This window comes from Pempheris klunzingeri, chromosome 19 (assembly GCF_042242105.1).
Source record: "Pempheris klunzingeri isolate RE-2024b chromosome 19, fPemKlu1.hap1, whole genome shotgun sequence".
In the NCBI taxonomy this organism is placed as follows: Eukaryota; Metazoa; Chordata; class Actinopteri; order Acropomatiformes; family Pempheridae; genus Pempheris; species Pempheris klunzingeri.
Genome location: NC_092030.1, coordinates 15,052,261 through 15,078,443, shown reverse-complemented (window position 1 = coordinate 15,078,443; position 26,183 = coordinate 15,052,261). Strand labels below are relative to the sequence as shown.

General features: G+C 41.0%; 1 protein-coding gene across 1 annotated transcript in view; it reads left to right on the top strand.

Annotated features, from left to right (window-relative positions):
• Window positions 1-19,019, top strand: part of dym (dymeclin) — a 50,788-nt gene extending 31,769 nt beyond the window's left edge. Inside the window, exons 15-17 of the mRNA XM_070850090.1 lie at window positions 4,710-4,892; window positions 7,712-7,825; window positions 17,565-19,019. Coding sequence (XP_070706191.1) covers window positions 4,710-4,892; window positions 7,712-7,825; window positions 17,565-17,714 — 447 coding nt within the window. The 3' untranslated portion in view covers window positions 17,715-19,019. The remainder of the gene's footprint in view (window positions 1-4,709; window positions 4,893-7,711; window positions 7,826-17,564) is intronic.
• Window positions 19,020-26,183: the final 7,164 nt, after the last annotated feature.

The following is a 26,183-nucleotide window of genomic DNA, read 5'->3' as shown; positions in this document are numbered from 1 at the left end:
GAGCCAATATATTTAAATCCTGTCTGGGTTTCAAGTAGAGCATGGACCTCTTAATCTCATCCACTTGACAAACATACACACAGGGCCAGGCAGACGTCTAGCTAGCCTATTTTCATGTGACCTGAATTCCCCAGTGTGGCATTTTTTTTCCTGCCAGGCTAATCTCATTAAGCTGGGTGCAGAGCTAGAAAACAAACATACTAGACATCCCTCAATCTTACTCTGCCTTCCTCTCTTCCTTTTGTATCGCGTTCACTTTCTCCATGAACTCCCCCCTACCCTCTCCCTCTATGCTTCCATTTTTGTCGCTGTCTTCCTTTCTCTGTCTTCTCTTCCTCCCACTCAATTGTCTCCCATATCTGTCCCTGCTTTCTGTCTAATTATGGCCTGCCACAGGAGAACCGAGTAGAGCAGATCTAGCAAGGCAGTGGAGCTGAGCCCCGAGAGCCACGTCTGCTTCCAGACGCACAATCAATCCTCATTATAGGCGTCTCTCCTGCCTTCCACTTGCCTCCTCAGGTCTGCCTGTTACAGCCCCACATTGCCGCACACCTTCCTCCACCAGCCTGTGGAAATCAGTGCAATGCGTTATTGCATCTGTGTGGCAAGGCTGATTCATTGTCAACGCGAAACAGAATGCAGTTATTAACAATCGTCCTAATTCCCCCTCCCTACTTTCAGGGGAACATTGTGTGTATTCATGTGCATGTGATTGTGTGTGTGTGTGTGTGTGTGTGGTTATGTGTGGCTACAGCAAAAGAAAAAAGAAGGCCACACAGCAAGCAAAGTTATTTATAAGATAAGGACTTGTTTCCGAAGCAGGGCACCGAAGATGGAATATAAAATGCTACCACATGCAGCTCTGTTACAGATGGTTAGCCCAGATTGGAGGTGGAATCTCAGCTTCAAATCAGCTTGCCATTGCAGTCTGCCTGAGCTGCTGTTTTGAATCTGGTCTTAGCTGGTATTAGCAAATTCTTGGTTAAAACAGGTCATCATCAGAACAGTGATGTTCGTCATGAAAATGAATCCTTTAGAACATGTCTTGCTGTGGAGAACATAAAAGCCCATATACTTTTCTATGATTTTTTTTTTTTCCATTTTAACATGGTGCTAAACATTCTTTTTATGAATATTTTATGAATTACACTTTCTGTCCAAAGGAAACAGGCTTTTTGTTATTAAGCTTTACTGATTCATACATCTATGGATTAAAGATTAAAGTGGCTTGCATTGCACCGTATGCTAATGTTTCACAGGATTTACAGTGAACAATACATATACAGGGAATACACTTTTGTGATTACAAGCCTGCAACAAGGCAGGATGTACACTCAGAGACAGTTACTGATGAGTGCAGTAAGGCGAAGTTTCCTATAAAGCAAAGATGGCAATTAATGGTCTGGGGCAAACTGTTTGAACTGGTTAATTAAGCTTTTAAAGAAGTTATTTCTTTTTTTCACAAGCTTACAATTGTTCCAGTGATGTAGTCATCGAGTTGTGTTTTTCTTGTTGTCTTGTTCCAGTATTATCTTTTAAATGTCCCTGTTCATGATTGTTATTCCGTCCCTTTCGGCGCTGCTGTCACATCAGGATTGAATAGCGCACAGTCTGCATTTTTGTAGTAGCTGAACAGCTGTTGTCTGTATGTAAGTTGACTGCAGGAAAGCTGTGCACCGGCCTTGAAGTCGCACTTTTCACAGAAGACATTTTGACATGTCACAGTAGGAAAAGCACAGGTGGAAATAATGAAATGCATAATGGCTGAATTCCATTTAGCTGCTTCAGTTTCAGGACCCTGATATTGTGCAGGCTGTCATACTGTCATCGCTTATTGGAACACTTTCATAGAACAGAGCCATTGTTAATGTTACTAGTAACACCTGTGCTTTTCCTGCAAGTGTAAATGTCTGCTGTGGAAAAAGCTTGTTGATGATCACCAATTGTGGACATCAATAATGTAATGAGAATGAGAGGATCTCCATATTTTTAGTGAAGTGATTACCATTTGTAGTACTTGTATTGGTTTATTTTTCCTGTATGGATTAGATATATTAGCTTACTAGAGACATGTTTGATACTAGGGCCTGCATACTGAAATGTAAAGAGTATGTTTGAGGTCACTTAGAAACACTGAAGCCCTTACAAGACTAGTTTGTCCCACTTTCAAGTGTCCTGCTCACCACATATCTTGGTCTTCATTCTTTCATAAAATAGTTAAAGGCATTCTTTTAAAACTGTTGGTGTGTGTCATGTGCTTATGGAAAAGAGAGGATTTTGGTCTATATATTAATATCAGATTTTCTCACAGGCATAGAGCTTTTCAGTGTGACTCGGTCATGCCGTTCCTGCTAATCATCCAGGCCCAGGATCAGCACTGAAACGGAATTTTTGCCTTGTGTGTTACAGTGGTGGTCATTCTACCACTGGACTTATTTCATTAGTCCACCATCGCATTAAGCTAAGCTACTTTGTACGTTCTTGACTCCTGCATTCTCTTAGTCTGAATTTTTGTCTCAGCCTCCTCTAAGCTGATGGTCTTTTCGCTCTGTTCCGCCCAATATAGCTGTACTATTTTAAGAAAAAAGGGTATAAGAAAAAATAGTACATACTAACCATTAGTATGTATTATTTTTCTTATAGCAGTTTGCTTTTATTGAGATAAAGCATCACACTATTCATTGTTTTTGAGTTTTGGATTGGTGTAGAAACTGACAGCATCATCCAAAGATCTTATCTATAATACCATCAGTACATGATAGATTTTGCAGAGCTGTCACACCCTGGGAAATCAGACGACATCTCTTGAGCTCTATTTGCCAATTCATTGCTGCCTGGTTTTTATCTGTTTAAAGATTATTCATTTTCCCACAGTCTCTCTGCCATTTCCTTTCTGTGCCACCATGGAACGTGCCATGTGGGACGTTATCTCGTCACAGTGGCGTCTGTCTGTCTATTTTGTCTGTTGACACATTGTTGTGAGCACAGTAACTAAAGAGCAATGCATGATAGAATCTCTTTTCTTAAACCGCAAGTTCCCCAAATAGAGCAGATGATGTGATAAGATTTTAGAATACCTTGCTGCTTAAATTTACTTGGCAGAGTGATTTTCTTTGAATTACCAGAACTCCTTAAAGTGGTAATATAGGGCTATAGCTTAACCATTTTAAGAGGTACAATTGGTAGTACAAAGGTTTAAGGTTTTGTAGCACCAACAAGCTAACCGTGCCCACAAAATCAAACTTTTTGAGCTTCGTAAATGCAGGATTTATCGACAGGCTGTATTGGATTGTTCTAGATTGTGCAGGTGTACCTAATAAACTGGTATCTTAGTCTAATCTCCAGACTACTCTTCAGTTTAACTTCATGGACTTCTTAGAAGAGGACATCCATCAGACATCCATCGATCCAGAGGTCTTCACAGGTGTACTCCGTTCCCAGTAAATGGGACCTGACTAGAGTTCTTAATGATATTCAGTCAAATCGGGTCATGTATATTGTCCTGTTATGCTGCTGCAGGTCTCAGATATGTGCATTAATATATCTAATACTGGAGGGGATCCAAATGGACTCAATCTGAGCTGATGATCGTGGTTCACCATAGTTATCACAAGAGAAGATTTTTTTTCCTGATGCCAGACGGAAGGCGTCGTCTTCTGTGGTTTTGGCATTCTTCTTCTGTTTGAGACGACATTTTTGATTGAATCTGTTTGCCTTCAGGCCTCTTTGGACTGCGTGTTTCGTTCCTTTGGAATCAGGTCACCAGGTCTATAAAGACCTGTACACCTTACTACAATACCGCACAGAAAACGTTCTCACTGTTGGAATTTGTCGATTTGGCTCTCTCTGGGTGCTGAAATGATTTCCAAACAGGTGAAAACAGGAACTGTCGTTGAATGGAATGTGAATGATTGACCCATCTCATGATTTACTAAAACTACAACAAGCATTGCTAGTGAACAATATATGTGGGATACACACAGAGGCACAAACAAAGTCCCCAAAAACCTTCTGTTGTAGCATGTTCAGTTTCATTTAAGACTCAGAACTTCTTTCTTTAGTTCCTCAATGACTCAGTTGCTAGATGTGATGGTAGGTTGATTTGTTACCTTTGTATAGAGCCAGGCTTCCTGTTTCCAATTGTTGTGCTAAACTAAGCCGCTGGTGGTGGTAGCTTGAGCTCGCACAACTGCATCACACTCATACGTACATGTTCCTGCCTTTTACAGCCTTGTGGTTTATTGTTTTCTCTGCTTGATGCCTGTATTCATGAACTAAATGGCTTGACTTGTGACAAGCCCACTTATCGTGAAGAACTTGACGTCCACGTCACGTCAACCACTCTACCCTCTTCGACTTTGTCTCCATCGGTCCCGCACTCCTCTCTTCCCATACTGTCACCTGTCACTAGCAACAGTTGTCTTTGCCCTGAGAGGAAACATACTGTGACATGTCATGTCACAGTACGTTTGATCTGTGATTTGCGGCTTACAAGGTCAACTATCTGTCCCTCACTAAGACCTTGGCTGGCAGCTTTCATTCCTCCTTCCTTCCTTTCATCCTTCTCTTCCTCCCTCTGCCACCTCTTCCACCTCTCTGTTCCCCCCTGCTGATAAACCTATCAGGAAGCAATCATTTAAAAACACAGTTATAAGTGAAACCAGTCTAGTGGGAAACCAATTAACCTTTACATCCTCCCTCTCCCCCAGGCCCAGGACCTGAATGTGATTGAAGAGGTGATCCGCATGATGCTGGAAATCATCAACTCTTGCCTGTGCAACTCTCTTCACCACAACCCCAACCTTGTATATGCGCTGCTCTACAAGAGGGAGCTTTTTGAGCAGTTCAGAACACACCCATCCTTCCAGGACATCATGCAGAACCTGGACACGGTCAGTTGGCTTTTTTCCACCAATGTTCATCCAAATATCAGATGTGAATTAGGAGAAGCTTGACCCTGGGAGAGCTTTAGCTCATGGTGTTGGCTGATATGTGGTAATTATTCCATAGATCAAGGTTACAGGGATTTTCCCTGAATGTACTCTCCTTCAAGGAAAGTTTCAGAAAGCCAGGCAGTGCTGGAACATCTGTGAACTGCATCGTTAACATAGTGTGAAGTCGGACTGTACGGCATGCTGAGAGCTCTGTGAGCCTAAGTATTATTGATGAATTAATCAGTCCCCTTGTGTCAAGAGGCTCTGTGTCAAATATTCATTGAGAGTGTTTGGTGTATGGGGGAGTAAGGAACAGAGCGAGAGAAAGCTGTCATTCATAGCTGTGTTTGTCATATAAAGGAGGAAAGGAAGCTTTGGTGTATATAAGCGTGTATGTGTGAGGGATGGGGGTTGCTGCATACATGGCCATGGGCTTTGGTGTTATCCATACGTATGAGGGGAGCATGCTATCTAGAATCCCTCAGTTAAGTCAGTCTCCCTAAGGCTATTCTCCACAGCCTTTCCTGTGCTGGCAAATCCGTGTGTGTGAGCATAAGATTCAGTATGAGGGGTTGCTTTTTTGCTCCTCTAAATTAACCCCATATGGGAGGCTTTCTGAGTTAATGAAGAGATTAGTATTAGATAGATGGAGACACACACACACACACACACACACACACACACACACACACACTGCTCATGCAGGCTCTTGTGTGTTTGAATTCTGTAAAGCAACCACAGATCATGAGCAGGGAAAACATTGCCTGTAAATACATTTCTCACTGTTGGTTTGACAAAAAAGAGCATTAAAAAGAATTGGTAATACCTAGAGTCCTTTTAATTATCAAATATCAAACATCTCTCCAGGGAAGAACCTAGCACAGTAGTGGAAATGCAGTTTCCTTGATCTCTTGTTTGGGCTTAAAGCCAGAGGGCATCAGATAATTTGAGCTCGATTGAAGTGCTTATTTTAAATTAGATGAAACTTGCTCAAACCCTATGCTGAATTTGTAATCTGAAATACTGTATGTATGTATGTATTTTCTGAGTATGTAGCCTACAGGCATATTAGCAGAGCCTATGTTCATAGAATTTTGAATTTCCACTCTCTAAAAGCAGAATCCATGCAGTTTTATAGCAATGTCCTCTACTTTTCCCCACTTATTTCCAAATATTCTCATTCAGTATTGTAGGATTAGCATATAAATTATAGTATATGTTGCTACGTATCCCAGGGTACTTCAGACACATTTTCAAAGCAACTTACTGTTGCTAGGAAAACTTTTTGTTGGCTGTCAGTGCAGATGCTGATAAATGTAGTCTCAGATTAGATCAAAACAAGCTAGCTTCCTTGGTATAGTGATGTCACATTTCCCATTCATGCCTGTTAAGCTTTCAGTTTCAGATATCCACAACATCATTTCTGATATCCAGAGTGAACGTTGTGGTTATTGGCAATAGAATTCTTCCGAGGAAAAACTTTCATTTTAGATATCTACAGTCCATTTGTTACTAGCCATAATTATAATTTCATCTTTCCAAAATGAAAAAACATTGTACCTAATAAAAATGTAATTGGGGATATATTTTGGCATTATGACTTGTAAAAATGACATTTCAGATATCTACAATTACAATCATGACTAGAAACAATGCAGTTGCAGATAGCCACAAATGTATTTTACTAGTAAAAGTGCAACTCTGGATCTCCACAGAGATAATAATAAATCCAAAAATGGCTCATTTCTGTGATGACTAGTAACAAATTGTTTGTAGATTTTCAAATAGGAGTTTTTCCCAGCAAGAATTCTATTGCTGGTATCCAGTCTAGCTATTACACACGATGGCACCTACACACACAGGATTTAAAGATGTCTTGAATTTATTTTGACTAGTACAATCAAAGATGTAGATATCTTAAAATACAATTTCTCCTAATGAAAATGTTATTATGGATATCTTTAATTATAATTCTGACTAGTGAGATTTTGCACAGGCAAAATGCTATCATGGATATCTAAAATGCAATTACAGATAGGAGTGTGGTTTGATGAAATGTTAAAGCAGCTTGCTATATGAGGCCCTCAGTATGTAGCATGATACCACTTTGTCTCCATATTGCACCCAGTGTCATCATAGGGTGTGGCTGCTGCAGTATCAGTGTGACAGCTCCAAACAGTGGGATTAGAAGAGTCAAAGAGCTTCATGCCAGAACTGGGAGGTGATATCAAACTTCAGTGAGATCAAGACAACATGAGATCCTGTGTATTTAGGAAAGGGAACAGGATTTAATGATGAAAGATTAAGACTAGAGCCTGACGACCAACACTGGATTTTTGAGGCCAATACTAATATTAATACCTGTGAATAGGTGCAATATGATAACACTGTATCAGCCTATAGTCTTTTTTTTGTTACACGAAAACTGAACACAACTAAACATTTGTTGATAAGTAAAGATATATTTACTGTTATTGTCATATTTCACAACACTTTATTGTTCAAATATAAAATAAGATTAATAAGAAAAAATAATTTTAATGTATTAATTTTAATATGTATAAATGGCTATAGCCTCATATTGAACTGACAGATATGAGGGGCATAGTATCGATCTTCTCATCTAACTGTCTGCAAGAAATCATGTAAGCATGTTTCCTTAAATGTTCACTAAGAAATCATTCATTATGTTTGCACAAAAAATATCATCTCTGTTAAAGCAAGTGTATTTTGAGTTCTGTATTGTGATTGGCTGTCTCCTCTCGTATGACCTTTAGGTGATCGGCTTCTTCAGTCAGCGTCTGGAGCAGGCTGGAAGTGACCTGTCGGTTGAAAGGGTTCAGGAGGTCATCATGAAAGGAGCCCAGGCCCTGCCCAACGACAGACTGAGGGTAAATCTCTCTCTCTCTCTCTCTCTCTCTCTCTCTCTCTCTCTCTCTCTCTCTCAAACACACACACAGACACAGAGTGACACACAGTTCGGGAACAGATGGAATGGGAGAGCATGGAGACGAGGAATAATGAAATATGAGACTGGCTGTAAGATTAAAAAAAAAAAAGAAGTGGTACATATTGGACATCAAGGTGCTCAAGTATAGGGTAAAAAGTGTTTTACAAAGGCTGCAAGGTATGTCGGATTGGTCCTGGGGAGGTGAGGAAAACAGAATTAGTTTGTCTGGACAGGTGAGAGATGGAAAGGTATGCAATAGGGATACGGACTGGAGCGAGGGAAAGATGGAAAGAGCCATTGGGACACGAGACAAAAGGCTAAAGCCCAATTCTCATTAGCATTAATGCCCATCTTCATTCCATCTCTTCTGGCCAGCTACATGCGAACATGTAATGACATTTCAAGGAGATGGGATGGGGGACTAGGGGGCACTTTGTCATGGGCACATAAGATCAGGGGGAGGGGGTGTGGGGACATAAATCTGCCACCGCGCCTCGTTACCCAACACTCCCAACACTCCTGGCGGGTTCGCTAACCCCCGCCCTTCCCAGTGCTCCTCCATTAATCAGTGAGGAAATATGTAACCAGCAGTCTCCTCACCAGCACAGAAGCTCTTAATTGCATGTTTCATCATGTGTTTCATGTTCTATACTTGGCGGCTAGCTGCAAGGCATTTGTCTCGCTGGCCGATGTGGAAGAGGGATGGTGCGTGGCCACGAGTCCATGTGCTCTCTCTGTCTCGCTCTCATTCAGCACCTTGGAGCGTTAATGTAGCAATCGACCACAGAGCCATAGAATTACACATGGAGCCATGTGGATAACCCTGCCTTGTCCTTCAGCGAGGGTTTACCTGCAGCACAAGCTCATGCAATCAGCAGTAGTTGGAATATGTGTGTCTGTGGTGCATGAGAGTGTGTCATTCTCGCCTGTGTGTGTGTGTGTTTGCAGACCGCTTGGATTTGTGTGTCAGAGTGACTGCGTGTCGATGAGTGTGCAGCCATGTGTGCCAGTCGATGCTTCTGTGCAAAGGTGTTGTTGAGTCTCACATTGACTCCTCACCATCTGAGTGCTTTTCAGCTCCACAGGGGGGACATGAAGCAAAGAGAATATCTGGGCAATGTCTCCTCAGGGAGAAGTCCTCACCGCTTGATGGTACCATCGCTCAAACAAACAGCTGTCTCTCTGGCTCTCGCTCTCCTTCATCTTATGAGCTCATTCTGCCATTCATCCCCCAGCACAAATATCCATAGGTTGGATTAATGTTGTGTGGAATCATCGATAAGTTGGTAATTACTCAGTGAAAGCTCTTAGAAGGAGTATTGGTATCTCAAACGGTCGTGTGTGCCCGGAGACAGCTGACATGAAAGAGCTGTAAGGATGTTTGTTCCGCTCTAAAAAAAAAAAAAAAAAACGAGCTCAAGTTGAGCCATGCACATTCTTCAGCTGGGTATTTCATTCTTTAGTGAAGTTATTCTATCCTGTGGTCATTTTCATGTTTGATAATAGTGCAGTGTATGTCAAAAGTAAATGCAAATGCATGTATGAGTTAACAAATGGTTAAATAACTTGGTTAAATTAACTTGCAAGTGCTGTGTTGATTAGCATTAGCATTTCCAGAGTCCTCTGTCCTCAGTGAAACATAAAAACAGCTGAATCACTTTCTGTTCATTCTCTTTTCAATTAGCAAACAACAAAACCGCATCACAGTCAACATCTGAGTAGGACAAACAGCGCGGCTGACTAAATCATGATTTCATAATTTCAGTTTTGTGTGATAAAATCACATAAATATAGGTTAATGACAGCCGCTGTTCCTTTTCATTGGCTGTTTTGACATTTAAAGTGAGTGATGGGAGCAGGCAGCAGAATTAGAACAGGATTTTGGTGAAGCCGGCCTTATTTAAACCTCACACACTTCCATAATCAAGAGCTAACCAAACTAAATGAGTGGTGTTACTATGGCGAGATCAAAAGAGCTCCCCGAAGCCTGAGTCTGAGGAAGGGATTTCGATAGATTTCCAAGCAAGTAGAATTCAGCCATTCCACTGTCCAGAAAGTAATTTACAGCCCATGAACAGACTGCAATATGCTTAAAGAAGTGTCCAACACGCCTACAAACTGTGGTACATGCATCTGCTATCGGAGACACTTTGCAGGTTTGCTTTTCATGGGAGGTTTGCTGTCAAAAAAGGCAAACCTTAAGTTTGCCAAAGAGCACCTAGACAGACCAGGACTCTTAAAACGATGTCCTTTGGACAGATGAATCCAAAGTTGAATTATTTGGGCACAGTAACAGAAGATGCACAAACCAAAGATGGCATTTGAACCAACCATGAAGCATGGGGGTGGAAATGTCATAGTTTGGGGCTGCTTCAGTGCAGCAGGGCCTGGTCAGCTCATCATTGTAGAATCCACTATGAATTCTGTATTGCCTCAGAGGGCTCTTAAGGAAAATGTGAGACCGTGTGTTCAAAAATCGAAGCTGAAGCTGATGTGGATATATGGCCATGCAGCAAGACAATGACCCAAATCATTCCAGTAAATCCAGCAAGACTCAAAAGAAGAAAATGTTGGCTGTTGGTTTACTTGCAACAGAGACCAGAAAAAATAGAAACATTCATTGACCAAATTACCTAAGTAGAGTAGCCAAGCTGCGTCTGTCCCACACGACACACGCTGTGCACATAAAAATAAAGAAGACGACATGTTGCTATTTTCCTAACTCTTTTTGTTTTTGCATTTCAGGGTGAACAGAAAAGAGAGAACCCAAAAGTACATGTCACTTTCACTTTTAAATAGAACTTTTATCCTTTAGTGTGGACACTGCTTAAATTTGCCGCCTTGAAATCCGTCTGTTGGTCGAGGTTGACAGTTGTAAAGTAAATAATTTTGTTTAGATTTTCCTTGTAAAACCAACCCATGTTGTTTTAGGTGAGGGGAACAATGTAGACACAAGACTACAAAAAGCCTGTTTACTTTAAGGACTTAAAAGGATTTACACAAAGACGTGGACATGCAAATTAGGCCCCAACTGAAATAAAGGGTTAAAAGAAGGTGGTAAATACCCCAGGGACGACCCTCAGTGCCTCGTCACTCAACCGTCTCTCTCTCTTATTCTTTGTGTATGTGTGTGTTGTTTTTAGGGTGTGTGAGGCTGAGTGGCTCTCATGGGCAGTGCCTGTGGAATGTGTTGTTTAGCCAGACCAGCTGAAATCGGCCTTATTGAGCTGCGATAGCCTACAGACTCTCTGGCTCCTCAGGACGGGCTGAAGGAAGTAGGGGGGGCTTACCAGCTGTTGCTCAGTACCTGGGTCTAATGGCTGGTCACCACTACTCTCTCACACGTTGACAACACAGACCAATGGATTGACTTAAGAAGAAGCTGCGTTTTGACGTGACAAAGAACCAGGGTTCTAAGCCACTAGGCCAGATTTATAGTTGTCTGATCAATGCGCAATGGGTCGAGAAAACTTTGGCAAATAGATCAGAACTTGAGTCAAAAATAATCAGGAAAATTAATCTCAGCTGTTTAGACTCAAACAGTCTTCAGGAGTCAGAGTTCAGAGCAGCAACCGATCCTTTAATGCCGGCAGCAAAGGGAGAACAATCTATCTGCACAGTACATACAGTCAGAGAGTTCTGAGCTCTCCCAGGCAGTACATCAGCTTATATTCCCATGGGGCTCCACCTGTTTTCCTTTCATCACAGCATTAAAATGACCAATCAAGTTGTATTGTAACATTACACCATTATGTTCATTGGTCAGGTGTAGGGCCTAAATGATGTAGTCCTTAAAGTTGGAATTGGAGGGACTTTCCAGTCACCTGCACTGGCACGAGCATGTTTCCTTTTTTTTTATATGCCATGTCGTATAAGCTTTACACCAATATCTTCTAAACTTACCTTATTCTTATTTGTTATTCTAAGATCTCTCTTCTTATTACACCCTTATTTCTTAGCTCCCTTCTGTTGCCTTTTTAAAAAATCATAGTGTTTTAATATAAGTGCACTTATTGTGCATAAAGCAGACATGTGGTACAGTGAGGGTCAATGAGTGAGGGATACACACAGTTATACTTCAATCCAGTGATGAGTACATGTAAAATCATAGTGAGGAGTATATGTATTCAAACCATGGTGAAGAATATAAGTCTTAGTCAGAATAATCACTAAAACTACAATCAACATCATCCTCCAGCATATATGTAGCTGTTCCAGTGATTCTCCATTATGCCAATAGTTCCAGTGTTTAAATCAATATCGCAGCGTGCAAACTTAATTTCTTTTAGCACAACACTTGTCTTTTTACACTACAGTTTGAGATGGTGTCGATGGGTGTGTAGTACCGACTTGTCTTCACAACTCATCCTCAGACCTGCGTTCAGCAAACATCTGACACAAAGAAGAATAACAGGGTTGCTGTGAGGTTACTGTAGAAATTATTCTAACACTATTCTAGTTTCTCATGCCTTGTAGCTCCCTTAACCAAAAACAAGCTCCTGTCAGTTCTATCAGTGTATATTGTTGCATTAACATTTCATAAATTAACCAAATAAAGAAAAGTGTGACACGACTAAGAGTCTACAGCCATGCCAACAGCCCTGTGAAGCTGTACTTTAGACACAGTGATGCTTTGAGCTCAATGCTAATGTCAGCATACTAACAGGCTCAAAATGGTAATGCTAATATGTTAAGGTATAATGTGTAGTTAAGCACATTAGCACGCTAACATTTGCTAATAGCACTAAACACAAAGTCTAGCAGAGGCTTATGGGAACGTAATTAGTTTTGAAAGCATTTGGTAATGAACCAAAAAGTATTAACAAATAGAAATTTTGACTAGATGGGGGCACTAGAGGAAAAGTCAGTAAATCACCAAAGATACTGAATACATGAATACATGTACCAAAGCCCATGACAATCCATCCAAATGTTAGCCTCATGATGGTGCTAGAGGAAAAAGTCAGGGGATCAGCAAAGTCATTGGGATTCATCGTCAGGGTGTCACAAATCTGTACAAAATTTGATGGTAATCCGTCAAGTATTTGAAGAAATATTTCAGTCCGGATCAAAATGGTAAACCAGTAGATCAATTTACATTGATAGAAAACGGAGAAGAGCAACATATCCTCACGTTTGTGAAGCTGGAACCTGCTGATGTTAGACATTTTCACATGATATTTATCCACACCATTACTTTAAATTGGCATTTTAAAAAAAAAAACCCAGTGACCACTTCAATAAAACTGCAAATGTGGACTGGAAATGAAGACAATGGACTTTAACTATCTGAAAATATTAGGATGCATTTTCTTAATCACCACTGTGTGAAACATGGTCTGAAATGACTGCTGGCTGTTATTTCAAGTGAATGAATATTGTAAGCACTGACAAAATATTTTAAATTACAGAATTTGTACATAAAGACCATGAATTTGATCATCATGAACCTGCGTGTGTGTGTGTGCGTGCGTGCGTTTGTGTGTGTGTGTGTTTTATTTGCTCCTCGGCCACATTCTTCTCTGTCTGGCTGAGCTCTGACAGCACAGCAGCGTGCAGAGGAGGGAAGGGAACACAGAGTCCTGAGTGAAGATATGAGGCCAGCCAGTCAGTCTGTGTTCAGGGGCGAGGGCCTGACCCGCCAGGACCTATAACTAACTGATATCAGCCTGGGCCAAGTGGGCCCAGACAGCTGCCAGACTGAGAACAAAACAGAGGAGGGGAGGAGGGAGGGAAGGCAACAGAGAGCCAGAGGAGACGTATACAGAGAGGAAGCCACAGCATAGGCAGAATAAAGGACATGGGTGATATTAGGAATGGGATGTGGTAGTCCAGAGATTTTTCCCAGAAAGCACTGAACCATAGAGGGGACATATTGCTGTGAGGCACATAGTGATATCCAAGACTTCCCGCAGCACCAAATCCCTCAGTGGTTCTGTCCAATATAGAAGTAGGAGGAAAAATGATGGCCATTTGATTCAAGGATAATTTTTCTCTTTTCTCATTTTGTGATCAGTGTCTAGTGGAAATGGTCAGCTGTACATGGGGGACTTCTTCATTTCTTCTCCAGCAGGCACTTGTTTCATTTGGATATATGATTTTTGTTTTAGTGCATCATTTTCACTTTTCAGTCTTATGACAGTTTATGAGATTATGTGCTGCCTGCTTTACACACACACTTAACAGCTTTTACCATTAAAGGAATAGTGCGGCATCTTAGGAAACGCGCTCATTCACTTGCATGCTTAGAATTTGGTGAGAAGTTGGCCAGCAGACCAGAACCTTGTGATACTTTTTTTTTTTTTTTTTTTAATTCATCAATTTGGTTGTTTTAGATGTTGGAGCTGGAAGTAATGTGTATCAAGTTGTTTCTTTATCTCCCAACAATAACCTTTCTATGGCACAATAAACCACACAAGCCTGAAAGAAGAGCCTGCTTGGTTTTAAGAGCAAATGTTGGATAATGCAGGTGTTGAAAGGAATTCTCGGCCTTTATTGCTGATGTTAGGCCACTAGCAGCTATATTTACAAAGGCACAAAGCTTTAAAATATACGCAGTAGTGGCTGAGAAGACCATTTGTGGTTATTCAGTTCTGATTTGTGTCTTTTTTCCTGTAAGCTGAATGCTGCACTCAGAGGTCACGATGAAGTGCTCCTCGTATTCCGTCATGGTTTGATTGAGCATATAAACTGAAATATTATCCTTTTGGTGTCCTTTCACAAACCTTTAATATGCAACATTATTTAGCTACTGTGCCTTATGTATTTCTATAGATCTGTTCTCATGAAAACGGTAACAAAACACTACATGACATTTAGGGCTTACAGCATTTGTTCCTCATATTGATGATCTGATTAGTTTTTGGAGCGTTGTTCCAGAAATTTGCAAATAAATGAGAGAAACTTTAAATTCCTTAATGTTTTCAGAAAGAAGTGATGTTAATACCACACTTGTGTTTGCATTTGTGTTTACATAGCAGTATTTGTTGATTAATGCTTAATGTGTCTAAATGACATCATTTGCATAACGGGTTAGGTTTCATTTCTCAGGATGATTATGGCAGGACATTTATCAGCTCAACTGCCTCCTGTTTCGGTTTGTTTGTGGTTATGAGTCAACAGAGCTCCCAATGAAAAACAAAATAATTTCCATCCTTAAATGAAAACTATACTATATTCTCATTGTTGAGGAAAGAATGTGAGTCTGGGTTGAATAACTGTCACCATCAGTGTCATATAAACATTTGATGAGTTGGTAAGCTCGTCTATGAGACAGTCACCTACACACAAATACCAGCCAAATAACGCAACTCCTGCATTGTGTCTGGCCATCACAATGGCGGTGGTGTGTGCTGTCTAGCCTCACTAGCCTGGCATATGGCCTGTGACCCCGAAGCCCCCCTGTCTGTGTCATTATGATACCGATAGTGTGGCAGTGAATAGAGCCAGTCGGGACTCAATAGACCGGACTGGGACCGTCACATAAAGGCCTTCTGCATCTGTCTTTCACCGCAGACTGATTACTGGCTGCGTGTGTGCATATACTGTACATGCATGTGTAGACAGGAGGATATAATGAGGTACCCCTGTATTATTGATGCTGTTCCTCGGCTACCAACCTGCTGTTAGGTGGGTTTGTGTGTGGCTTCCAGCAGCTTTGGAAAAAGACTTCCAGTATTTCCTGTAGACACGACTTCAGAGAAGCACTCAATATCTTGTATTAAAAAAAAAGGAGATTGTGTCGAATAGAGCTGCATTGATTAGTTGCATAATTGTTTTAGTCACTTTTCAAACAAAAATGTCAACTGAATTATTATCTGATCCTGGCTTCTCACATTTTCTGCTTTTCTCTGTTTTAAATCAGTTGAAACTGAAAAGCTTTGGGTTTGGACTATCTTGGCTGTGAGGAATGATTATCGGCACTTGTCACAATATTCTGATATTTGATAGATAAAACAATTATTGAAGACAATAATCAAAGGATTAAGTAATGATGAAGATAGTCGTTAGTTGCAGCCCGAGTGTTAAATACTTGCATTTGCATTTAGAACCTTTTATTGAAGAAACGGTAAATCAATCGATTAAATTTGGGCTATGTTTCCCAAAATGTCAGATTGGCCTAAAAATATACATACACACATATGTATGAACACAGAATAAACTTAATACCCTTTCTTGATCCAGCTCAGTGAGTGTTTTGTCCATTAACGAGCCATGTCAAGACGAGCTGAAGCTTGAAGGGTCTAGTGGTTATTACCAAATAATCATGTTACTTTGCACTTCTAGGGTCTGAACAGTGAGGTCGCGATGGCTGACAGATTGCTTTGTCAAATTCCACGCATATGTATTCATTTGTTGTGTGTAGGGGTCGGCAAATCAACTCCCATCTGTAATAGAGCTTTTCTCATTTATCTCTGGGTCATTTGTGAACAAGCCACGAGTAATAGTCGTGCTGCTTTATTCGCCAAACAGTAGCTGTCAATATCCAGTGGCCTGCTGGGATCACAAGGTGACGTTAGCACATTAGCCCGCCCTTTAAGAGGTCAGTGGTAGGACCACAGAGTGATATGTGTCCCACAGGCAACTGTAAGCAATTGTACCCCACAAACAGATGGAATTACACCTGCCACTGAGCTACTGTAGCTGACAAAGAGTGATTACCGAGAGGCCTGAGCAGGTTAATTCCTGTCGAGCAGCACCTCCGTCCATTTGAGTAACATGTCACCAGGTTTGGTCACAGCACTTTCTAAATATCCAATGTGGCTTGAGATGTTGACATCAGCTGAAATCAGTGTCCTGGTGGAACTGATGTCTCAGGACATGTTAGGACTGACAATATCTCTGTGCAGCCCATTCATTAGTTTCAATGAAGTGGTGCAGACGTTTAAAAAATAAATAATTAAATCATCCAGTTGAGCCCTGCTCAACTTTTGCCACAACGCAAAGCACCGTCATTGGACTGTGGTCGCCATTAAATTGTTAAAATGTCACCATGTTCATTTTTCAGTTTTTGTAAAATCCTGTCTCACAATCTTGCTGTATTGTCTGATTTGTATTGTTTTGTCAAATTGATGTGATTGTGGACTGATTGGCTTATCATAACTGCATACTTGATTTCCCAACGGGAGAATAAAACTAAACTGATGCCGACATTTGCTGCTAAAATAGAGAAGGAAAAAAGAATGTGTAACAGGCACGACTTTCACTTGATTGAAAGCCACTTAGGTGGGCTGTGAATGGCCATGCGCTGAAACACAACACTGAAGTAAAAAAAATAAATAAATTGGACATGGTTCCATTTTGTAACTGGAAGCAGCAGTGCAGGTGGCTGAGCTACGCAAGGCAAATCACCTTTTTCTCTGAAGAATTTGATACGTCACAGTAAGAAAAGCGCAGGTCTGGGTAATAAAATGACCTATTGCTGAATTCCATTTAACTGCTCTAGTTTCAGGGTCCTGGTGTTGTGGATGTTGGCCCACACTGTGTTCACACTGTAATCCCTTACAACGCAACCAGAAGTGTTATTAGTAATTTAAGTGCTTTTCTTGCAATGACAAGTCAACATGTCTGCTGTGAAAAATGCATTTCAGTCGAATAGCTTTTAGCTTTCACATTGTGATTGCAACCTCCTTCGTGCATCCTAACAACATCTCTCGCTCTCTCTCTCTTTCTGTGGATAGAAGTTTCCGGAGCTCAAGTTTAAGTATGTCGAGGAAGACCAGCCGGAGGATTTCTTCATCCCCTATGTCTGGTCCCTGGTCTTCAACTCTGGAGTCGGCCTCCACTGGAGCCCGCATGGCATCGAGCTGTTCAGCATGGACTCTGGCTGAAGCACCAGCTGCTGCAGTCAGCGTGTGTCTTTATCCCCCGCTCAGTACAGGTCATACAGAAAAAAGACTGACGGCACGTGTGTGTGTGTTTGGACGGGTGTGTGCACAGTGCCCTTTATAGTATGTGCACAGTGCTTTGAAAGTGCCTCGACCTTGTACAGAATGGTGTCTCTTCCTTTTTATGCAACACAACCTCCCCTTTCCCCCTCATACCATAATAAGTCCTCTGCTTCTACACTGTGAAGCTCCATTTGTACTGGTTAACCGTTCGCATAGTGGCACCCACTCATGTACAGTCAGTCCTGTGAGGAACACCTATTTAACCTTTTAGGAGCTTCACCTGGTTCCACAGCACATGTCAAGTTACACCTCTTCTGTAAACCATTTTGTCATTGTGAGGAGCTCAGGACACTGGCGATGGATAATCCTACCGTTTTTTTTTTTCTCGCTTACAAAGAAAAGGTCAATTAAAACACATGCACCTAAGGGTTCCACTGCTCTGGTGAGCGTTCATCTACAGCTGCACCGAATGCTAAGAAATAGTTCCAACTTACTGGCCATTCAACACAGGCCACATGTCTTGGAAGACACAACATACATTACACGAATAATTGTATGGTATTGAGTTTTAAGTATGATTATCCCTTAAATTAGTTTTTATTTTGACCAACACTGTTCTCTGAATACAGTGGGTTTGTCTGAAAGATTAATGTTTGTGACATGAAAAGAGAGTCAGTCCACCCGTTTGATTTGAGTCCACCAGTGTGGCTTGGTGGCCACTTCAGTAACCCACATTAAATTACAGTTTAATTAATGCTTAATTTCAGTCCCTGGGTAATATTAGCGGTACACGTGGCTCTGATTCATGTGATTTCTTTGTTGCTTCCAGCCCATTTATTTGACTTTACCCTGTCTTTGTCGTTTCCATTTTATCCCAGATGGTAACCCAAGGCAAGTACTTAAATTAGGACAAGTCATTAAACTTCCTGTCCTATTGTGCATAATTACAGTTGTCTCTTTGATTTGTCACTTTATTTGCATGTTTAACTAGAGACTTTGTATTAAATTATTTATTTTCATGTATGTTGGTTTTTTTTTTTTTTTTATATATATATTCAGCCCCCCCTCCAAATGTAAGTGTAGTAGTACTGAAATGACTACTACTAAGAAAAAAAACGATGGTACTATACTTTGATTCTTCCCAGGTGGGAAACTGGCTTTATATTATTACATATAATATGACAACAGCTGTCATTTTGTGGCAAATATTACTTTGGAAATAGGAGTTTAAATAAAAATATTTAATCAAAGCAATCAAAGTGTCACATGGTTATTTAGCAAAGTGATGTACTGAGTGTTTTAGGGAAAAACACAGACATAAGAATAATAATAAATTTCTCATTTTTAAGATTATACAAATCATTACATTGTCATTAACTGTCACATTGATGCCACAGGGCTTTCACAGGGTCTGAAAAGTGATGCCAATGCAGAATTGCCCTCAACCTGCATTCTTTCTTACGGCCAGCAGGGGCAACTCCACTGGCTCCAAAAAAGAGGGCCAATTGTATGGAAGTCTATAAGAAACTGAGCCTGCTTGTGTCTTGATTTATAATCAGTAAACATAACTCAGTAAACATTTTCTTTGTGAGTTTATGGTCTCGGCCGTCAGTTTTAAGTCTTTTTCAGTACAGCATAATGCTCATTTGATAAATCATGGTCCCATTTAGAGTAGTCTTCGTGGAATGAACATCACTTCTGGCTCCAAAAAACCAAAATGGCGACGCCCTTAAAGTCAAACTCGAGGCTTCAAAACAGCAGGTCATAAACGAGTGGGTGGTGTCGCAGTGGCTACATCCGCTTCTTTCACCTTTGAACAGAGCCCCGCTAGCTGATACCCCCTGCTTCAAGTTTTTATTCTGAGCTAAGCAGACTGGCTTCATATTTAGCATGGAGACATAAAGGGTATATGTCTTCTCATCTAACTCTCTGCAAGAATGCCAGGTGTATTTCCTTTAAATTCCTTTAAAGCAAATCCCATCAACCCCACTGGTCTACAGTGATGGCTCCATTGTTGATTTTTGCAAGTTGAGACAATAACTAGTGCAGAATTTGTACATACAGCTATACTTTTTGGTCTTCATCGGTGCTTCATTGGCTCGTTTCTTTGCCACTTTCTTACTCTGCACAGCAAACGGCACAAAAGGAAAATCTGCCCAAAAACTCAACTGTCACATGCTGTTTCTATCTGTATCATTGAGTATTATTAAACTGTATGCGTCTCTCATGTCTTATTGTTGCCTGTTGTGGTCATAGCTGCAGAGGCAGCAGAAACAGAGGCATGAAACCACTTTGGGGGGAAAAGTTTATGGCACAATGGCACCCACTGTGTCGCTGGCGCTCCCACTTCCCAAGAGAATTTCATGCCTTTCGTCTCTATTGTATTGATTTTCATGTCTGAAATTCTCCCATTCTCAGGGACAATATAATGGATGCAATTTGATGTAAAGAATGGCCCATTTTCAACACGGGGTCGTTGGCAGGTTACATTGTGACGGCGTGCTCGAGGACAAACCATCCAGACTGACGCTCTCTTTCTCTGTGCACCGACTCTCACCTGCTCCCAGCTCTATTATCGCAGTGCCAGATGGTTGAGGCGAGGTTTTCACAAAGTGACATGGCCCTCCTTGTTCCTTCATGGTGTGGGGGTCACCTTACCATGGGCTCCCGTTTCAGGTGACAGCAGGAAGATGGATGGAGCAAGGGATTCTGGGTTGGGTAGTTTATTTTCTTTAGAGGGTGGTGCATTTTCCTCAAGGTCTATGTGAGATTGCAAGGCAGTCTACCAGTGCTGCGTGGCTCCAGATGCAGAGGTCATACCCAGATCATCGTCTATTGAGTGATGTAAAAAGTAGGGCGATGGAGACCAGTTTGCTGAAGTGGCTCTGTACTAAGTACTGGTTGCCCCTAGTGACATGGAACTCATTAACATGACAGATCACCACGGCAGCGTTGGAAGGTCGTTAGGCTCAACGGTTTTAGGATCAGGTCACAGCAAGGGGGAAGCTCGCTCACAGCATGAGAGCAGCGCGGAGAGTTGGATAGAAATGTAAGAATAAACAGATAACACTCAGTTTCACCCACTGTCATTCCTTTCTACGAATGAAAACAGAGTTTATTATGGGCTGGAACGTCTTTGGGAAAAACAAAACCAAAATTCACAAAGAGATATAAAGAAGAGACAGACAGACTGTGTGATGCTACTGATGTCTACAAGATATCAGCTTAGTTTAGTACTCACGGGTTACAGAAGGTAAACAACCTCCCACTGTAGGAAATACTTTAAAAGTCACATACCTCTACAGCAGCTTATCTCATGCTTGTGTTTTACCCAGGAACTGTTTTTGAGTTGTCAAATTACTTTGCCCAAATTTTTTCTAGGTTGCTAGACGTTCTATCATAAGTTAGAAGCTGTAAGATGAGGAATAAAGAAGCGGAGGTGAGAAAAGATGTAGTTTGTTGAATCACTGTAGCAGTGTGGCTCTATAAGGGAGGCACTGGGCCTGTTGGTCCACCACTTTGATCTAGACTCTAGAGCAAAGTGGTGGACCAACAGACCCAGTCTAGATTCTAGACTCAAATATATAGGAGAGTATCAAAACGGAAAGGATTTATCCTCTGTGGAACATGAATGTGCTTCCATGGCCTTGTACATTTTCATGTTTTCTATGTACTAGTAGATATTTTGGCATGATGGCGAAGCCAGGTGAATAGTTAAGAGCAACCTTATCTCTGATATCTTGTTGTGGACGTGGATGGACGAAGAAACTGTCTGACATTGCAATCACCATTTGGCCTTGGCACTCTTGTATGTAGACCAATTACAGGTATGCAGATCTTCAAAATTGCTTCACACTAATGGCCTATAAAGAGATCTGGGTCACCAAGGCCTCCAGCTACTTTGATAAAATGTCACAAATTGAATCCCTGAACATAACCAGACAAAAGGAATGTGATTGTAAAACAACCTATTCTATACAAAGTCCTCCACAGTGTAAAGGCTTTCAAACTACAGTGTATAGACAGGAGTCTCATATCTAACCTTACACTTCAATACACGCCTATGACTGCTGACTAAATATTAATTTTTAACAAGTACATAAATGTATGATGGGGATATGTAGTGGTGTAAAAAAAAACATTGACGCATCACGTTGCATCGGTCTGAGTTTGATCCATGTGAATAGTTTGGATTGATTAATGTATTAAGGTGTTTCTTGTTATGGATTAACTCCTGTCTGCAGGCTGTGATCTGTTTCTGTTCCATGTTCTCATCTCTCACATAACAGACCTACATACTGACCTGATCAAAGTGGTCCCAGAAAGGTTTATATGATTTTTATTTTATTGACACACTCAGTTCAGCTAGTTTATAAAATTTACATTTGGATAGTTTTAATATGTTTTAGAAGTATCAAAATGGATTAAACTGGCCAATCTTCTGGAAATTGCAATGGACATTTTTTTTTTTTTTTTACTATTTTCTGACATTTTATAGACCAAACCATTAATCAAAGATGAAAAGCAATCACTAGGCATACTGCTTTTCTTTTAAGGCTGCTATTCAGACAATTTCTGTGATTTGTAGCTACAGTATCTGTCTCTCCCTGCACCCTGAGGTGTAATATCATTGACGGGTATTTTCAGCAGCTTTTCTGGTCACTCGACTATGTAATGTTTCATATTGTGAACTCACAAGATGAGCTTTTAGACCTTCACGGGCTTCGTCTCCAGCTGTCAGCGACTGCTCATTATTGAGATTACATTTGACTCAATTTCACTTTCATGGGAAACTATTTAAGAAGACAAATGTTAACTATGTTTTCTGACTTAAAAATGAAACTCGTTAACTTCTGTTAAGACGGAAAGAGGAGCTAAAAATGTTACCTGACCTCTGACCTCCAATTATTCGCAGAAAGGTCAGCTAAAGAGTGTAAGAGAGGTAGATCTACAACTAAAACTGTAATTCTGGTTAAAATCGAGGTTTGAGTGCCACACACCATCCCCTCTCTCTCTCTGTAATTATGGTGCCGGAGACACTGACAGAAGGTAGATTTTTTTTCAACACAATAAAATGAGATCAGAAGCACATTCAGCTTCTCGTGTTTCACCCCAGGATTTTTTAATTTTCAATTATACAGTGCCATTTACCTGTGTGGGTGTTTTTGCTCTTTCTTGACAAGATATCAGATGTGAGAGTGGCAAAAAAAAAAAGTCTCCTCTATCTCTTTTAATTAATGTTGTCTTATTCTTATTGTTCTTATCTTTGCAAAGACGAGCTCTGTGCCATCTTCACCCTATTTGGAGCACTGTGGTTCAGACAGAATAAGCCTCTGTAATTGCATATGCATGACCCCTTGTCTGGAGGCAGTCATTGTGTCAATAAATTATAGTAAAGGCCAGGACTGCTATCAAGAATATTAATCTCCCCTCTTCCTCTATAATGCTGTTTTACTCCATTGCATGCCCTCAGTTCAATCAGCTCTGTGGATAGACTATAGCAGGAGCAATTACACTTTTTAATGTTTTTACTCAAAATAATCAAATTCATAGAACTGAATTAAAAACATGTCACATATCAAACCTTGTGAAATCATTTATTTAACAATGATATTGTAGGGAAAAGCTGCACACGGATGGAGGATGTGCAGGAACCCTGTTTCACCTGACGACATATAATCTTATTTTGTGGTATAAATGTATATTGTGATGCAATATAGTAGATTTTCTAGAAATATATATAGAGAAAGGGTGTATGAACAAAACAATATCCATTTTTGACAAATCCAGCTGATGAAAGATGTGACAATCATATAGAAAGTTAATTAAGTCATTAAGCAGAGCCACATATTGATTTGCAATACAAAGTCCTACTAATACCAGAGATATTGAAGGGATGATATAGTATGACAAAACCTCTTATGGCTGAGTGATTTATACCATCTTACAGGATATATCCTCATACTGGCCAGGCCTACAGGGGTGTTCAAAGGTTATTAGTAGGGCAGAGGCGCAGAATTAAAGAAGTTGCACCATTTTAATATTGTCATAATATTTTGACATGTTTTGTAGAGGGTAGGGCAGTCCAGAGGAGGCTTCACAGAAAACACTAATGAGCAGTGGGAGTGCCTTACTTAGGCTGTGTACAAAGTGAAATTTAATCTTCACTCCCCTCTTCACCACAATACTGTCTATACAGTCCCTAATGTGAATATACATCAGGACCCATAAAATATATACATGCAGCTGAATGTAGCGTGGATATTAAATAAAATCCTGTCCTGCACCTTTATGCAGACAGACTCTTCCAGCCAGACTGAAATGGAAAACGGTTAGATAAAATTGGCTACTTCCTGGAGTCTGGAGAATAGTCACACACACAAACGGAAGGGCTGGGAGATGTAGAGAGAGGGGAGGGGACAATGTGCGTCTGCAGCCACTTCCACATTCCCTCTGACAGACCTTTTCCCCTGACTGATTGCTTCCAGACTACCGTAAAAAGCGGCGCAGTCCTCTGAACCGTTTGGGCTCCTGAGTTGCGCTCTTGCACGGCGCCAGTGGGGGATCCTGGGACAATGTGGGGATGAGCTATTGACTACCCCCATCCGCGCACGTACGCACGCACACGCACGCACGCACGCACGCTTCCCTCCCCCGCACATCTCTCCCATCATCATTATCAGCCACCCACCCCCCTGCCCTGCAGCGACACTGGCTCACTGGCACATTAACATATCCTACTGCTGCCTGCCCCCCCCCACACACCCCCACCCTGGACTACTGTCTGTCTAGGGAGCACAATTAGGCTTCGGAGGAGACACACACATACATATTAGAAAAAAATGCTAATGCTGCCCAGTGAGACTGAGGGACGGTGGAAGCGTCTCTGACTGAAAGGGTCTCCTCTGTTGTTTCAAGCGAGATCATTTCCACAGAGTTTGATGTATTTTATTGGCTTTTCGGCTCTGGTTTATGAGCCAAACCATTCAGCATGCATCGTTACTGATTCTTATAACAAGAGAGCAGTGTTTAATTTTTAATCTAGTTCTATGTGTGATTGTAGGCTGAAAAAGATTCTTTAAAAAAAACAAACTAAACTGGTTGTTCCTGTTTGTCTTTGTCACTTAAACTGCACATAATACAATAAACCGATCATATCAAACCACTGTCATAATAAAAATAGAGTTAGCTTATAAAGAATAAATAAAGTGGGCAGATCTTGTCGTGGATCTACTGTCAGGCGAGAAAGGAAATTGATCCTCAGCCAATGGACCGTTTTACTGGATAAATAAAGACGGTTGGGACTTTTGTGTTGATGTTTAAGGCACACTAAAAGCACACTTGTGTTTGTGCATCCACAGTGTGTGTTTGTGCGTCCACAGTGTGTGTTTGTGCGTCCACAGTGTGTGTTTGTCCCACCAGAAAGCTAAACGCCCAGAGGGCGGCAGCAGCGCGCTCTCGTCTGTGTTTCGGACATGTATTTTGGCACTTTTCACCCGAAGTTCAGACTCGCAGGTACAAATTAGGTCTCCTGCTACAAAAGCCACAAAACCCTAACATGAACAAGGTCAAAGCAAAAGTTTTGCAGTGACTTCGTTTTTTTCGTGTTATTTCGTGTACAATAGTGGCGCAAGCTTTGCCTGACAGGCTAAATTCAGGGCAAAAGTCCTGGAGGAAATCCCAATGAAAAGTATCCTGACTGATCAACAGGACAGTAGCAATTTTTTTATTACAGGATTATAGGGGCTGATGATACATTTATGTTAATTTAATTGATTTTCGGCTCCATTACTTCACACTTTAAAAACTATGTGCTTGCTTCAGTATGAGCAGACGCTGATCAAACGCTTCAGGTAATCAGGGGGATCAGGTATAAAAGGCACGAATATTTCCAAAAGCTGCACATTTTTTGTTAGGTTTTTCTTAATCTTCGCGTCTTTAGAGCTCGTTGGGTAAAACAGTTGTGTAGAAAAGAAGCTTTAATAAAAGTACAGAGAGCCTCCACAAGATTTATTGTCCAAGTTCCAAGTTTGACCACTTATATAACATTCATAAGTTAAACAGAAATAACTTAAATGGAGTTTGTATCTCTTGGTTTTTCTGTTCCAGTTCCCCAACATCGTCCTCATATTCTCGACGTTACACTTTGGTAACTTTTTCTGGGAAATGTAAACTTTCCTACTTTCCATTCCCATTTTACTACTTTTGTGCGTGCGTGCGTGCGCGCGCGTGTGTGTGTGTGTGTGGGCCTGTCTATGTGTGTGTGTGTTTGTGTGTGTGTGTGTGTGCGCGCGCGCTGTGGGCTCTGCTTGATCTGTTGTTTGCGCTACACAATCACATTTCTTTTAAGCGACAGGGTGTCTAGACACACACGTGACCGGGCGCGTCAATGCGCACTGGAGACTGGAG